The sequence below is a fragment of the Etheostoma spectabile genome, unplaced genomic scaffold (assembly GCF_008692095.1).
Source record: "Etheostoma spectabile isolate EspeVRDwgs_2016 unplaced genomic scaffold, UIUC_Espe_1.0 scaffold00001563, whole genome shotgun sequence".
Taxonomy (NCBI): Eukaryota; Metazoa; Chordata; class Actinopteri; order Perciformes; family Percidae; genus Etheostoma; species Etheostoma spectabile.
Window position 1 is genome coordinate 29,613 of NW_022602774.1, and position 16,646 is coordinate 46,258.

Sequence of the window (16,646 nt, forward strand, 5' to 3'; positions counted from 1 at the left end):
TTGTATAGCCAGCAGTATTGTGTAAGTAAGTAATATGGTAGTGTAATGTGGTATTGTCCACACAAGCTACATTTCCTCAAGCAGTTCTGAAGCTCAGCAGAGCTTTCTGCTGTGCTCGGGAATAAAACTGCTGAGCATCACTGACTCCTCTGAAAAACACAGGCCAAACCAACAGTCATGACATGCATGCTGCTCATTCTGTGCAATTGAATCTGTAATTGAAAGAAGCATGTTCAAATGAATAGCAGTGTTGTGTTCAATTAGTGAGCTGATTGATTCTGGGAAGAAACAGGTGTCAGTTATGGCCCATAATTAATCTATATACTGTATAAATATACATATTTAAGGAAGCACATGTGTATGCTGGTTATAGTGCATTTCACACTGAAATACTCAGCAAAATGGCTCGTTCCAGACATTGTTCTGAGGAACAGAGGACTTTGATTAAAAATTTGATATGAGAAGAAAACATAAAGAAGTACAGAAGATTATAAGCTGCTCTGTCAAAATTATTTCAGATCCCTTGAAATGGCATCCAAAGCCTGACTGACATGGGAAACAACCAAAGGACACATTGACTGGCCAACGGAGAAATGGAGCAACATTCTGGGGACTGATGAAAGAGAAATTGTTCTTTTTGGGTCTAGGAGACAGACAGTTTGTCCTCCGACCCCCCTGCACTGAAATCAAGCCCCAGTCCACTGTGAAGACAGTAAAGCATGGTGGTTATGGGATGTTTCTCATACTGTGGTGTTGGGCCTGTTTATCACATACCAGGGATCATGGATCAGTTTCAACACATCAGAATACTTGAAGAGGTCATGTTGCCTTATGCTGAAGAGGAAATGCCTTTGAAACGGGTCTTTCAACAAGACAAGGACCCAAACACACCAGGAAGGAGAAAAGTCTTGGTTCCAGATGAACCAGATGGATGTTATGGAGCGGCCAGCCCGATCCCCGGACCTCAATCCCATAGAACAATTGTAGGGTGACATCATAAATGCTGTTTCTGAGGCCAAACCCAGTAATGCAGAGGAATTATGGGATGTAGTTCAATGGTCCTGGGCTGGAATACCTGTTCACAGGTGACTCCATGCAACACAGATATGAAGCAGTTCTCAGAAATAATGGTTATGCAACTAAATATTAGTGCAGGGATTCAAACCCTGACACATTTTTCAGTTTATACATTAAACATTTGAGTTTGTAAAGAAAAATGCCAATACTGCTAATATTCTTTTTTTCTTCATTTCCTGTAAAGGTTGAACACAGACTTGATCAATGTTGGTGATGTTTTGATTTGGAAATGAATGGGCAGAGTTCCCAATGCATTGGTATTATGGAATTAAAAGCTATTCTAAGGAGTTTGAGCATTATTCACTTCTTTAAAAACACAGCTGTTATTCTGAACACAACTGTATGTAAAGGTTTTGCATACAAAGGTGTAATGATTGGTCGAAATGGGGGCGGCTTCATACACCCCCCCAACAATACATGCATGTCCATTGGTCTGCGTTTGTATATTAACAGACAGAGTGAGTGAGTTAGTAAGGCGCCATGGTGGAGAGAGCTAAGTTAAACCAGAAGCATCGTTCACTGGATGTCTGTGTCTAAGTTCCACTGCTGCATTACCATGGTTACGCTGTGTGTGTGTGTGTGTTAATAAAGTTTGGATTGAATATCTGCGTGGCCTTTTTGTTGCCGGCCTTGACCTGCTCTAAGTGGAAAGACCTGGGAGATAAATAACATCCCAGAGTCCGGTCTAAACCTGCTCTTCATCTTTATGGAAAGCACAAAGAGATAACTGTTGTTGTGATTTAGCGCTATATAAATAAAATTGAATTGAATATCTGCGTGGCCTTTTTGTTGCGGGCCTTGAGCCAGGCGGTAACAACCGGGGGATGGTCTGGGATTGGTAGTGCTGGAAACCTTTCTTTGTCTGAGTGTTTGACTCCCAGTTGAACTTGATCTAGTATCTGTAGGGTTATCAACCTCTCAGACTCAGGGGATTGGTTGGCACTCTTTGTTTCTTAATTAGATCAAAAATAAAAATTTGATCACAAAAAACACTTTACATGAGAACCATAATCCAGAAAATCAAAGTGTGAATATATTGTTGGATCTGTTAAGTTAAATTGGTAGAAATGTATATTACGATAAACCTGACTGCACATTATATGGAAGACACAGAGGAGATTATCCAAACTGATTTTTCCCGGCCTTTATTTATTCGCGAGGGCCGCAGTTTAATTGACTACCGTTTTTTCTTTGAGGAATTACGGTATAATATATAAATCCTGAAAGACATTTGTGAAACCCTCTGTGTGCATTCATTTATATTGAGATTAGATTTCTGGGACTCTTCAGTCTGGAGTACCCTCTTTCCTTCACTCACCTCCTCCTCCCTGACACCTTTCCTCTTGCCCTCCTTCTTCTTCTTCTTCTTCTTCTCCTCCGTCTCCTTGTGTTTCTGCATGTACTCGGTGATAAGGTCCAGGTCCAGGTTGTCTTGTGGCTCCCATGTGTTCTCCTCACTGGAAAGGTGAGTGCAGACAGAAGAACATCTCCTCACACTTTGTTTTTAGACAATCCATTCTCACTCTAATTATCATTCCTATTAGTCCTTTTTCTATTGCCATCTTGTAAGGTTATTTAAGGTTATTTGTGGGTCTGCAACATAGTGTCTAAATACCAAACCTTCAACTTTGAGGGCATGATAACATGCTGACACCTATTTACAATATGTAAATATATAATATATCTCAGGACCAAGAACACCAAGCATTAATATTCTAGACTCATACTTACTCTGAGAACCCCTTCCATTTCAGCAGAAACTCTACTCTTCCCTCCACCACTCTGCGGTCCAAAACCTTCTCCACCACATACTCCTCTTCCTCCTCCTCTTCCTCCTTCACTGCTGCAAGCTCCTCCTCCTCTTCCTCCTTCACTGCTGCAGGCTGCTCCTCCTCTTCCTCTTTTACTGCTGCAGGCTCCTCCTCCTCTTTCTTACCCTTTATTCCTGATCCAGTCGCCAGCTTGCCGTCTTCTGAAGGTGCCTTTAGTAGACCCAAGGAGGGGGGGGGGGACATGCAGAGATAATAATACAAGGGTTCAAAGAACTAATGGGAGGTGTGAGTGAATTCTAGTTGACCATATTTTACTAGATTAAAATATTCTGTTTGAATGGAGAAAATGCAAGGGCTGATGAGGGGACCAATCCATAGGACTCCAGAGTGTCAAGTATCTCCTGCATTCAGACTGGAAGAACTACTAAAATGTAAGGCCCAAAAGTCATTAACTGGAGCTACAAGCTACATGCACAGTAGTCTGGATCAACCACACTTCATTTAGCAGAACATCTCCAGATGTTCCTGTGTGAAAATGGAAAGTTCAGAAAGACGTTTTGATGGGGCAACAAGGCAGACCGGGTCGCTTCTTTAAGGGTATCACTGTAAAGAGTCCCAAAGAATATGTTTACCGTTGGCGAGGGCTGTGCAATTAATTGAATTTTGATTTTAATTTAGATTTTGACTCAAACGATCACAAAAATAGTATAATCGAGAAAAAAAAAAGTCTGTATTGAAGAACACTCTTAATTTTTTGTCTTGTATTCTGAATGACACACGCATGCGCACATCTGCCCTTCCCGAAGCCATAAAACCTCCCAGCAGTCAGGGGCGCGAGGTGTGTGCCTCCAGTGGAATTTAAAAACTCAGCACGAGTAAAGATGTTAGAAGGAGGGCAGCCACAGCGGCGTTTCGTCTGCAAAAAAGGCAAATCCAACTACGTGTATGGGAAAAGTTAACGTTAGCTAACTCTGCAGTCCCTCTGCCTGAGCCGCACAACAAGGTGCTGTAGAGCCCAGGAGCCCTGGCTCTTATCTAACATGTGTCTGTTTAACAAGGTGCTGTAGAGCCCAGGAGCCCTGGCTCTTATCTAACATGTGTCTGTGTAAATAATATTTTAAAAAAGACAACAATGGTTTGACTAAAACTTGGCCATGATACCCGAGTTCTCTTTGGACTAAAATGACAAATGGACTGTTCTCTATAGCACTTTTCTAGTGTCTACCACAACTCAAAGTTCTTCTACATAATACAGGAACCATTCACACACATAAGTACACTGTGGCTGAGGCTGCTGTACAAGTACACCCCGTACTCAGGGTTAAGTGTTTTTGACTTTGACATAGATCTGCAGGGATTGAACCACCAACCTTCCAATTGGCAGGCAAGCGCGCTACCACTGAGCCACAGCCACCCTCGTTCAGTGTTGATATGTTGATGGCGGCCCACCACGGTATATGGCAGACGCACAACAGGGTTTCTGCTATGTACACCGCCGCTCATGCAACTGTTCATGAAAAGTCATGAAGTCGTAAATACGCGACTCTGCAGAGCCGTCTGCTCTACTGGACTCAAGCCAACTGTCATCCGCTCTCTTTCGCCGAAGCAACTGGAATTGCCTAGTCTTACTATTTTGCACGCACGTATGTATGTATGTATGTATGTATGTATGTATGTAATATGCACGTGCATATTGTAATTACGAGGGTAATTTATATATAAATCCTAAAAGACATTTGTGAAACCCTCTGTGTGCATTCATTAATATTGAGATTAGATTTCTGGGACTCTTCCTTCACTCACCTCCTCCTCCCTGACATCTTTCCTCTTGCCCTCCTTCTTCTTCTTCTCCTCCGTCTCCTTGTGTTTCGGCATGTACTCGGCGATAAGGTCGAGGTCCAGGTTGTCTTGTGGCTCCCATGTGTTATCCTCACTGGAAAGATGAGTGCAGACAGAAGAACATCTCCTCACACTTTGTTTTTAGACAATCCATTGATCCTTTGAGGCATGATACAATGCTGCAATCTAGGCTGTAGATTATTATTATTATTATTAAAAGTTTGAACACACCTCATTCAATGCGTTTTATTTATTTTCATGACTATTTACATTGTAGATTATCACTGAAGGCATCACAACTATGAATGAACACATGTGGCATTATGTACTTAACAAAAAACTGTGAAATAACTGAAAACATGTCTTTTATTCTAGTTCTTCAAAGTAGCCCCCCTTTGCTTTTTTGATAGTGCTGCAAACCCTTGGTGTTCTCTCAATGAGAACACCTTCATGAGGTAGTCACCTGAAATGGTTTCCACTTCATAGGTGGGCATTTTTAGGGTTAATTAGTGGACTTTCTTGCCTTATTAATGGAGTTGGGACCATCAGTTGAGTTGTGCAGAAGTCAGGTTGATACACAGCCGACAGCCCTATTGGACAACTGTTACAATTCATATTATGGCAAGAGCCAATCAGCTAAGTGAAGAGAAACGAGTGGCCATCATTACTTTAAGAAATGAAGGTCAGTTGGTCCGGAAAATTTGAATGTGTCCCCAAGTGCAGCGGCTAAAACCATTAAGCGCCACAACGAAACTGGCCCACATGAGGACCGCCCCAGGAAAGGAAGACCAAGGGTCACCTCTGCTGCTGAGGATAAGTTCATCTGAGTCACCAGCCTCAGAAATCACAAGTTAACAGCAGCTGAGATTAGAGACCAGATGAATACCACACAGTTCTAGCAGCAGGCATATCTCTAGAACAACTGTTAAGAGGAGACTGAATCAGGCCTTCATGGTCAAATAGCAGCTAGGAAACCACAGCTAAGGAGACGCAACAAGCAGAATAGATTTGTTTGGGCCAAGAAACACAAGGAATGGACATTAGACCAGTGGAAATCTGGGCTTTGGTCTGATGAGTCCAAGTTTGAGATCTTTGGTTCCAACCGCTGTGTCTTTGTGCGACGGAGAAAAGGTGACCGGATGGGTTCTACATGCCTGGTTCCCACCGTGAAGCATGGAGGAGGAGGTGTGATGGTGTGGGGGTGCTTTGCTTGTGAGACTGTTGGGGATTTATTCAAAATTGAAGGCATACTGAACCAGTATGGCTACCACAGCATCCTGCAAAACATTCCACTCCATCCGCTTTGCGTTTAGTTTAGTTGTTATTTTTCAACAGGACAATGACTCCAAACACACCTCCAGGCTGTGTAAGGGCTATTTGACCAAGAAGGAGAGTGATGGAGTGCTGTGCCTCCACAGTCACCGGACCTGAACCCAATCCAGATTGTTTGGGGAGAGCTGGACTGCAGAGTGAAGGCAAAAGGGCCAACAAGTGCTGAGCATCATGGGAACTCCTTCAAGACTGTTGGGAAACCATTTCAGGTGACTACCATTTAAGAGAATGCGAAGAGTGTGCAAAGCAGTAATCACAGTAGAGGGGGGGTACTATGAAGAAACTAGAATATAAGACATGTTTTCAGTTATTTCACACTTTTTTGTTCAGGGTATGTACAGCAATCCTTTAGTTAAATTTACTACTTTTTAATACCTTTTTTACTACCTTCAGAATTTTTTTTTAAACCATCACGACACTGAATTGCAAGTGTTAATCAGCAACCTTTCTATTATTTACACAGATTTTGATATTTACAACATACATAAATGAATAGATTTAGAGACAACATATCATTAACAACATATTGCACATATTTATTTCACTTAGTAAATAAAAGTAAAACAAACTACATAAATGTGCTATGGAGAGAATGGATAGTTCCAGCAGAATTGCTGGCATTCACTGCAATTTGATGCATTACAAAATGGCATCTTCTTACCACAAGTGAATGCCTTTGCGATGTCAGAGTTGGGAAACATTTCTTTAAACAACTCTGAAATTCCTTCATTTGAGTTAAATGAGTGGTGTTTAACCTCAGTGTTCAGACACCACAGCGCTTCCGCGAGCAGTGTAGGTGTGGCGCCCATGGCCGTCCGGAGGTCAGACGTTGCTGGAGCCGTAGCGTTGGCCAGAGGCCTAAAGTGGCACTAATTGGCGGCGGTGGTGGTGGAGGTGCAGCCGCACAGACAGCTGAGATTGGTTGAATAATTAACTGCTCTCTCCGAGCATGCATTCCATTTTTATGTTTAGTGGATTGCACATGCGACCGAAGTGCGTTAGCTCCCATCCAGTTGACATTGATGTTTTTTTTACACACCGAACAATAAGCCTGCCTGTTATTCCCTACTACAGGCCTGAGCCAGTCCTTAACCCGTTTGCGCCGGATGCTTCGCGACGACACATCTACCGCCGGTTACTGCGTTGCGCAACTCTGACCCTCCTGCCGGCTGCTGCGTGGCGCAGCATTTTGTATTGGTCGGTCTTTGGTTCAAATACACATGAGGCGGGTCTTTTTGGCTATTTCAAGCCATGTGACCACCAAATGTACCGTAGTTTGCTGAAAATCACGTCAATCAACCAGACAAACATGTGCATTTGTTTATGAAGTTTTGAGAGACGAGTGAGAAAACGGCTCCGACAGAGGAAGTGGTAGATTATGATGAAGACATCCTCCCTCCCAAACTCCTCACTATCTTCCACCTCAACGTCCCCGCCCTCGCTGTCTAAATCCTCCTCTGATTGCCTCGTAGCCGTTTTCTCGCTCGTCTCTCAAACATTCATAAACAAACGCACATGTACGTCTGGTTGATTGACGTGATTCTCAGCAAACTACGGTACATTTTGGTGGTCACATGGCCAACAAGACCCACCTCATGTGTATTTGAACCAATGACGTTCTCTGCTGCACACGTCATGAAAAGACCGACCAATACAAAATGCTGCGCCACGCAGCAGCCGGCAGGAGGTTCAGAGTTGCGCAACGCAGTAACCGGCGTTAGATGTGTCGTTGCGAAGCATCCGGCGCAAACGGGTTAATCTGGGTTGTTCACCCAGCTATCAGAAAACTTGCATTTGCCCATTAAAAGACGACGATGGTTGTCCAGTCGTTGAAGATGTGGCTCGGAAGCGAGTCTAAAATAAACGTAAGCCAGCCACTTCTGTTGAGCGCAGTGTTCTGAGATGTCGAACGACCACTGAATATGACGTCAGCATCAAACATAGACGGAGACGAAAGATCTTTGATTATGTCCCAGACATGCCAAAGCCCATATTTAAACGGACTAACGCGAACGCAGGATAGAATTTCAATCAGATAGGACACCTGATAGTCTGAAAAAAATAACACCTAATTAAAAAAAAAAAATACCTTTGAGACTACATTTAACACTTTTAATGGCCTTAAATTTGACAATTTTGATTTATCACTTTTTAATACTTTTTAAAACCCCGCGGACACCCTGTTGTTAAATTCATAATTCCACATGTGTTCATTCATAGTTTTGATGCCTTCAGTGATAATCTACAATGTAAATAGTCTTGAAAATAAAGGAAATGCATTGAGTTATATGATAATGATATATATACACACAGTGTATCAGGACCAAGAACACCAAGTATTAATATTATAGACTCATACTTACTCTGAGAACCCCTTCCATTTCAGCAGAAACTCTACTCTCCCTCCACCACTCTGCGCTCCAAAACCTTCTCCACCACATACTCCTCTTCCTCCTGCTTTTCCTCCTTCACTGCTGCAGGCTCCTCCTCCTCTTCCTCTTTCACTGCTGCAGGCTCCTCCTCCTCTCTCTTGCCCTTCTTTCCTGCTCCGGTCGCCAGCTTGCCGTCTTCTGAAGGTGCTTTTGTAGACCCAGGGGGGGGGGGACATGCAGATATTATTACAAGGGTCAGAAGAACTAATGGGAAGTGTGAGATACTAGTTGACCGGTTTTACTAGATTAAAATCTTCTGTGAATGGAGAAAATGCAAGGGCTGATGAGGGACCAATCCATAGGACTCCAGAGTGTCAAGTATCTCCTGCATTCAAACTGAAAGAACTACTAAAATGTAAGGCCCAAAAGTCATTAACTGGAGCTACAAGCTACAAGCACAGTAGCCTGGACCAACCACACTTCATTTAGCAGAACATCTCCAGATGTTACTGTGTAAAAATGGAAAGTTCAGAAAGATGTTTTGATGGTGCAACAAGGCCGGCCTGGTTGCTTCTTTAAGGGAATCACTGTAAAGATTCCCAAAGGATATGTTAACGTTAGCCATCTAATATCTAACTGGGATGTTTGAGAGTGATTGGAGCAGGATTGCTGAGGACGAAGAAGTAATGTACACAGACTGATAAGCCATGGATGCAGCACATTGAAATAGTGTGTGTGTGTGTGTGTGTGTGTGTGTGTGTGTGTGTGTGTGTGTTTGTGTGTGTTTGTGTGTCTGCTCTCTGTCAACATGCACATGTGTTTCTTCTATCAGGGTGAACAGTTCCTTCCTGAGACTATGTAGCAGAGCCAGAGCCGTTGCATCCAGAGCTTAGCCCCGCCCACGACTATTCTGATTGGTTTAAAGAAAACAAACAAGCCAGAGCGTTTCTTCTACAGTAAAAGAACAAAGCAAAAAATCCCAGTTAAAGCTGTTTTTAACTTTAATAAATGAAAACATCTTCAAAGAGACAACGAGGAATCCTGTTAAATAATCCTGATTTCAATAGAAACCAAAGTAATTGGGATTAATCTCTCTTTCCCTAACGTACGACACGGAAAAGCTTCAAATGATCACATTCAGAAACATAAAAATCAGCAATTGTTGTTGTTTGAAGATATATTTCAGGCAACGCATTAAAGCTTGGTCTATTTGCTGGATTGTTCCAAGGTAACTGTCGGTAGCTAACGTTAGCAGATAAGCCCGTTGACAGTGTTGAGATATGAAAAGTTAAAAACAATGTATTATGCTAAAGTATGCTGCAGTCGGGTTGAGAAGATTTTATTTAATTCAGTGGTGAATGCTCCATATCAAGCTGTTTAATTATCATCTGTTGTCTCAGTGAAGAGTAGATCAGGACGGCCCTATTGTCCCCCCCCCCCCACTCTAAAGAAATGATTAGGTCAAGTCTGGCATCTCACATATAGAAAGAAACCTTTTGCTTCACACAGGAAGTAACCTTCTGCCCCCCCGGCTGTCTTAGACTATAAGATGATAATTGATTAATGGACTGTTTTTTGTGTCTCTTTTATGTTAATGTTAACTAGCATGTTAGTTAGCAATAATTAGCCTGTGCCTATGTTAATGTTAACTAGCATGTTAATTAGCAGTAATAGCCTGTGTCTATGTTAGTTTTAACTAGCATGTTAGTTAGCAGTAATTAGCCGGTGTCTGTTAATTTTAACTAGCATGTTAGTTAGCAGTATTAGCCTGTGCCTATTTCAATGTTAACTAACATGTTAGCAGTAATTAGCCGGTGTCAGTTAATTTTAACTAGCATGTTAATTAGCAGTAATTAGCCTGTGCCTATGTTAATGTTAACTAGCATGTTAATTAGCAGTTAGCCTGTGTCTATGTTAATTTTAACTAGCATGTTAGTTAGCAGTAATTAGCCTGTGCCTATGTTAATGTTAACTAGCATGTTAGTTAGCAGTAATTACGTACGTACCGCTACAACTTTCAGACAGGTTGCTCACGTCACATTTACGTCGTCAAGCTCAGTTGGAGACTGCGCAGTAACGCTCAGCATCACGGGGGAAAGAGCTTCTAATAGACTTCACTGGTCTCCGTCCAGAGCAACGGGACCTGTTGGTCCACTTCTTTAACTGTCTATGGTTTCACTCACTCACTTAAAAACAACTAACTGGCTCTATTAGCCTACAAGCTAGTGCTAGCTTGTAGGCCATGGTCTCAAACTCGCGGCCGGGGGCCAATTGCGGCCCGCGGGATGATATTTTGCGGCCCCTACTTGACATCAAAGTTAAGCGTTAGTGCGGCCCGCGCGTTCCGAAAATCTTTGTCATTGCGCTTGTCACTTATGGGTTACCGTAGTAGTCTCCTGACAGCGGCGTAACGGTTGTCAAGCTAGCTAAGTACCCTATATATATATATATATATATATATATATATATATGTATATACATATCTATAATCTGCTGCTGAACTCTCTTTCTTACACTGTTGTCTTCTATCTCTCTCGTAACTCTCAATGGTCTCTCTAAGCTGGCTGGCCTATCGTCTCCTATTGTGACGACATGCAATGCATTGTGGGAGAAAAGCAAACCACTGTAAATATGACCTACTTTTTCGTTTTATTTTATGTTTTGTGATACCTATCATATACAGTGGATAACAGTTTAAATGTTTATTACCAACAATCAATAAGTGCAAATTCGTTGGAAAATTAAACCTGCATAATGGCCTTTAAAGCACCGGCAGTTCTGCGCCCTTTTTGGAGGAAATAGAGTTTTTTTGGAATTGATGCGGCCCAGCCAAAACTCAGACTCCACTTCCAGCGGGCCCCAAGTAAGTTGAGTTTGAGACCCCTGTTGTAGGCTAATAGAGCCAGTTAGGTCAGTTGGGTCACTGTTTCTTTCTTTCATTCCAATTTTGGTCTGTCAGTCACAGTGAACACCGGGGACATTTCCGGGGACAGGTCACCAAAACCGGGGACTGTTCCTGGAAACCGGGACATCTGGTCCCTCCACAAGGACTTTAGCTTGTGCTACACTAACTGCTAACGATGCTAACGATGCTAGCGGGCTAACGATGCTAGCGGGCTAACGATGCTAACAGCCGTTGTTATCATAACTTTTACAAACTGTATGGATGTAAAACAATATTAACACACACACATATGTTTTCCATATGTTTACATATGGAAATGAATGAATGAATGAATGTTTACCTTCTGTCCGTTTCAGTGAGTATCTGGTCAGCGTCTGGTAGAGATAACTGATTCTCTTCATCATCACGGATAACGGTCGTTCTCCTCGTCCCCGCCGAAGGCCCGCCCTCTGCCCTCACATCGACAGCTCATTGGACGAGAAGTTAACAGCAACCAATAGAATTAAAGTAGGTCAACAGATTTTAAAAAACTGTATTTTTACTGTACCCTGAACAGATTCAAAAAACAACAACGGAAAAAACTACAAAATAATATGTAATATAGAGTATACATAATTAAATCAACCTGACGTGTGTAGTAATAACAATAACTGAACTTTTCTTTTTATTTCAAAATGCTACTGCATACACAGAACCACGGGGTGATAGAGTCCAGGTTGAAATATACACAAGCTTTAAATATCAACATATTATTAAAATAAAAAACGGGCGTGTACAGGGAGGGATAATAAGCTGATTCACATATGCACACTTGTAGGTAATATGTGATTTATAAACGGAATATTACATACAGATGTGCATGCGCACGGTTTTATAAATCTGATTTATTTTTGGCTTTTGGGTGTAGTACACTTTCAGCAAGGATCCCACGCTAAAAGTAGGGATTATTTACATGGAGTCTGGTGGAGATATGCTGCTCTATACACGCTAAAAGTAGTGATTATTTACATGACCTGAAGGCGGCGGCCTTCTGTCTTTTAGACTTTTAATCTGAAAAGCCCTGATTTAAGGTAAACCGGAAGTTTGGGGCTGGCGGCGGGATAGCTGTGTTTTATTTGCTGTCGAGCTTCTAGGTGAGTTTTTTCGGAGACAGAGCTGCAGGTGAACCCGCACGCGTTCAGGTAAATATCTTAATAACTGCTCTGTTACACGGCAGCCAGAGTGCGTGCGAACAATAAGCGAATAGAAGCCCGAGCGGCGCATGCGTTAACACACCGGCTAGCTCCTTTGTTAGCTCCACAATTAGTTTCGTGGCTAACTGCTAGCCCGCTATTAGCTTCATGGCTAACTGCTAGCTCCTCCGCTAGCTCCGCACTTACCTGTGGCTACCTGCTAGCTCCGTTGTTACCTTCGTGGCTAGCTTCTAGCTCCGCTGTTAGCCACGAAGCTAACGTCTAGCTCCGCTGTTAGCCACGAAGCTAACGTCTAGCTCCGCTGTAGCTTCGTGGCTAACTGCTAGCGTTAAAGTCTCAGCTCTTTTCTAATGTGTTTTGTTGTCTGATTTAACGTTATTTTTCCGTGTTATTAGTCAGTTTGAGAGGAGTTTTATATGCTAGCAGCCTCGGCAGAAGGTAACAGGCTAATTAGCAGTCCATTTTTCAAGAAAGAAAATCCTGAAGTAGTCAAAATTTTACAATTGTCTAAAGAAGTTGTAATATTTCAAGAGTGCACTATGTTTATATGTGTGTATATGTTTTGTTATTGTCTTGCCATTAAATTTTCATTTGGGATGAATAAAGTCTATCTATCTATATAGTATCTATCTATCTATCTATCATGTCATCTATTGTATCTATCCATAGTATCTATCTATATCTAAATTATCTATCTATCTATAGTATCTATCTGTCTATCTATCTATCTACAAGTACATTCAACCAATACTACGTTTCCTCCAGTCCGTTATGAATGCAGAACTCTGAGTTAGGGCTGCACGATTATGGCCAAAATGCTAATCACGATCAATTTGATCAATATTGTGATCACGATTATTATCACAATTATTTGTTGTTGTTAACCAAACAACTTTTATTGTCAAATTTATATTTTGTGTCACTATTTATAACTGCTTTCACATCCGAATCATCATAATAATGTGCTACATTCCTCTTATGTAGACATACAGCTGCAACACATGGAAAGGAAATTATCTGAAATAATAGTCTAGGATATATAAAAAAAAAAAAAAAGTATCTCTGTGAAAGCTCCTTCACTTGTTTTTAAACTAACTGATTAAAAGAGCTAGGGAGGGGGGGGGGGGGGGGGTAGACGTGCTCACATAGAGACGGCTGACTCATTATGAATGATAGGCGACTGGCGATAGCAGAGTTACCGTGGAAACACTGGTACAAATACAGGTTTGCCTCTCATGCTTAACAATAAACAGCTGTATTAATAACAATTAAAACTGTGGACAAATGTCAGAAGCGTGACACTGGCGCTGTCGCTGCTCTGTCCCTTTTGCTGGGAGCCATGGAGGCGGGGATGCACGGAGAGTAAGAGGAGAGATCCAAACACAGGCACGGCTTTATAGAAGAAACCATGTCGATATAAACAACATTGCTTCGTTTGTGGAGAGGCAGCAACCTAGAGGAAAAATATTGCTCGGGCCCTAGAGATTTGTTAGCTAACAGACACTAGCACCCTAGCACACTAGCACTGGTCACTGCTGTTCTCTGAGTGACAAAATGTTGCGTTTACTGGTAAACTGGTAAACCTTGAGACCGACTGCTATCTGTGGAGTTTTCCTCCCGTTACTCTGTCCTGTGTGACTGTCTCCATCTAGAAACTAAGCTACGCCTTGCAGGGAACAACTCTGACTGGCTCATGATCAGACAGTTGTTACGGAGCGGTAGATGCGCTATGCAAAAAAAACTGGTGCGTTCTATGAAATGACGCATTTAAAAAAATTGCTTGATCAAATTTGATCGTGGGAAGTCAAAATCGTGATCGTGATTAAAATTAGATTAATTGTGCAGCCGTACTCTGGAGTCCTATGGGTTGGTCCCTCATCAGCCCTTGCATTTTCTCCATTCAAACAGAAGGTTTAAATCTAGTAAAACATGGTCAACTAGAATTCACTCACACCTCCCATTAGTTCTTCTAACTCTTGTATCATTATCTCTGCATGTCCCCCCCCCCCTCCTTTGGGTCTACTAAAGGCACCTTCAGCAGACGGCAAGCTGGCGACCAGAGCAGGAAAGATGGGCAAGAAGGGCAAGAAGAAGGAGAAGGAGGTGGAAGAGGAAGAAGAGGAGTATGTGGTGGAGAAGGTTTTGGACCGCAGAGTGGTGAAGGGAAGAGTAGAGTTTCTGCTGAAATGGAAGGGGTTCTCAGAGTAAGTATGGTCTATAATATAATGTTGGTGTTCTTGGTCCTGAGATATATAATATATTCACATATTGCAAATAAGTGTCAGCATGGTATTATGCCTCAAAGTTGAAGGTTTGGTATTTTGACACTACGTTGCAGACCCACAACTAACCTTAACTAACCTTACAAGATGGCAATAGAAAAAAGGAATAAAAGGAATGATAATTAGAGTGAGAATGGATTGTCTGAAATCAAAGTGTGAGGAGATGTTCTGTCTGCACTCACCTTTCCAGTGAGGAGAACACATGGGAGCCACAAGACAACCTGGACCTGGACTTATCGCCGAGTACATGCAGAAACACAAGGAGACGGAGGAGAAGAAGAAGAAGGAGGGCAAGAGGAAAGGTGTCAGGGAGGAGGTGAGTGAAGGAAAGAGGGTACTCCAGACTGAAGAGTCCCAGAAATCTAATCTCAATATTAATGAATGCACACAGAGGGCTTCACAAATGTCTTTTAGGATTTATATATTATACCGTAATTCCTCAAGAAAAGAAAAATATGATAGTGCTGCATTACCATGGTTACCATGGTTCTGCAGCAGTGGAACTTAGACACCAGACATGCTGTGAACGATGCTTCTGGTTTTACTTAGCTCGCTCCACCATGGCGCCTTACTAACTCACTCACTCTGTCTGGTGATATACAAACGCAGATCAATGGACATGCATGTATTTTTTGGGGGAAGGTGTAGGAGGCCACCCTCATTTCGACCAATTATTACATCTTTGTATGCAAAACTTCTATCCCAGCCCAGGACCATTGAACTACATCCCATAATTCCTCTGCATTACTGGGTCTGGACTCAGAAACAGCATTTATGATGTCACCCCACAAGTGTTCTCTGGGATTGAGGTCCAGGGGTTGGGCTGGCGCTCTATAACATCAATCTGGTTCATCTGGAACCAGACTTTGCTCCTTCCTGGTGTGTTTGGGTCCTTGTATTGTTGAAAGACCCGTTTCAAAGGCATTTCCTCTTCAGCATAAGGCAACGTGACCTCTTCAAGTATTCTGATGTATTGGAACTGATCCATGATCCCTGGTAGTGATAAACAGGCCCAACACCACAGTATGAGAAACATCCCATAACCAGCACGCTTTACTGTCTTCACAGTGGACTGGGGCTTGATTTCAGTGCAGGGGGGTCGGAGGACAAACTGTCTGCGGCTCCTAGACCCAAAAAGAACAGTTTCCCTCTCATCAGTCCCCAGAATGTTGCTCCATTTCTCCTTTGGCCAGTCAATGTGTCCTTTGGTTGTTTCCCACGTCGGTCAGGCTTTGGATGTCATTTCAAGGCATTTGAAATCATTTTGGCAGAGCAGCTTATAATCTTCTGTACTTCTTTATATGTTTCCCCTCTCTATCAACTTTTGAATCTAAGTCTTCTGTTCCTCAAAGCAATGTTGAGCAAAAAGAACATCAAAGCTCGTTTCAATTCTCCACAACACATCTTGATGATCCCCAAGACTTTTGGGACAACATTCTGTGACCGATGAGACAAAAGTGGAACTCTTTGGAAGGTGTGTGTCCAAGTATATCTGGCGTAGAAGGAACACTGCATTTCATAAAAAGAACATTATACCAACAGTAAAATATGGTGGTGGTAGTGTGATGGTCTTGGGCTGTTTTGCTGTTTCAAGACTGGAAGACTTGCCGTGATAAAAGGAACTATGAATTCTGCTGTCTACCAAGAGATGCTGAAGGAGAATGTCCGACCATCTGTTCGTGTACTCAAGCTGAAACGAACTTGGGTTCTGCAGCAGGACAATGATCCTAAACACACCAGCAAGTCCCACCGAATAGCTGAAGAAAAACAAAATGAAGACTTTGGAGTGGCCTAGCCAAAGTCCTGACCTGAATCCTATTGAGATGTTGTGGTATGACCTTAAAAAGGCTGTTCATGCTCGAAAACCTTCTAAT

The 16,646-nt window shown here is 42.3% G+C and overlaps 1 protein-coding gene across 1 annotated transcript in view; it reads right to left on the minus strand.

Annotated features, from left to right (window-relative positions):
- The window catches only part of LOC116675155 (zinc finger protein 626-like), a gene marked incomplete at its 3' end in the record, with an annotated part of 29,235 nt that extends 20,820 nt beyond the window's left edge, over window positions 1-8,415 (minus strand). The window contains exons 1-2 of the mRNA XM_032507189.1: window positions 8,384-8,415; window positions 4,653-4,782 (exon numbers count right to left, since the gene is read on the minus strand). Coding sequence (XP_032363080.1) covers window positions 4,653-4,724 — 72 coding nt within the window. The remainder of the gene's footprint in view (window positions 1-4,652; window positions 4,783-8,383) is intronic.
- Between the last annotated feature and the right edge of the window lie 8,231 nt (window positions 8,416-16,646).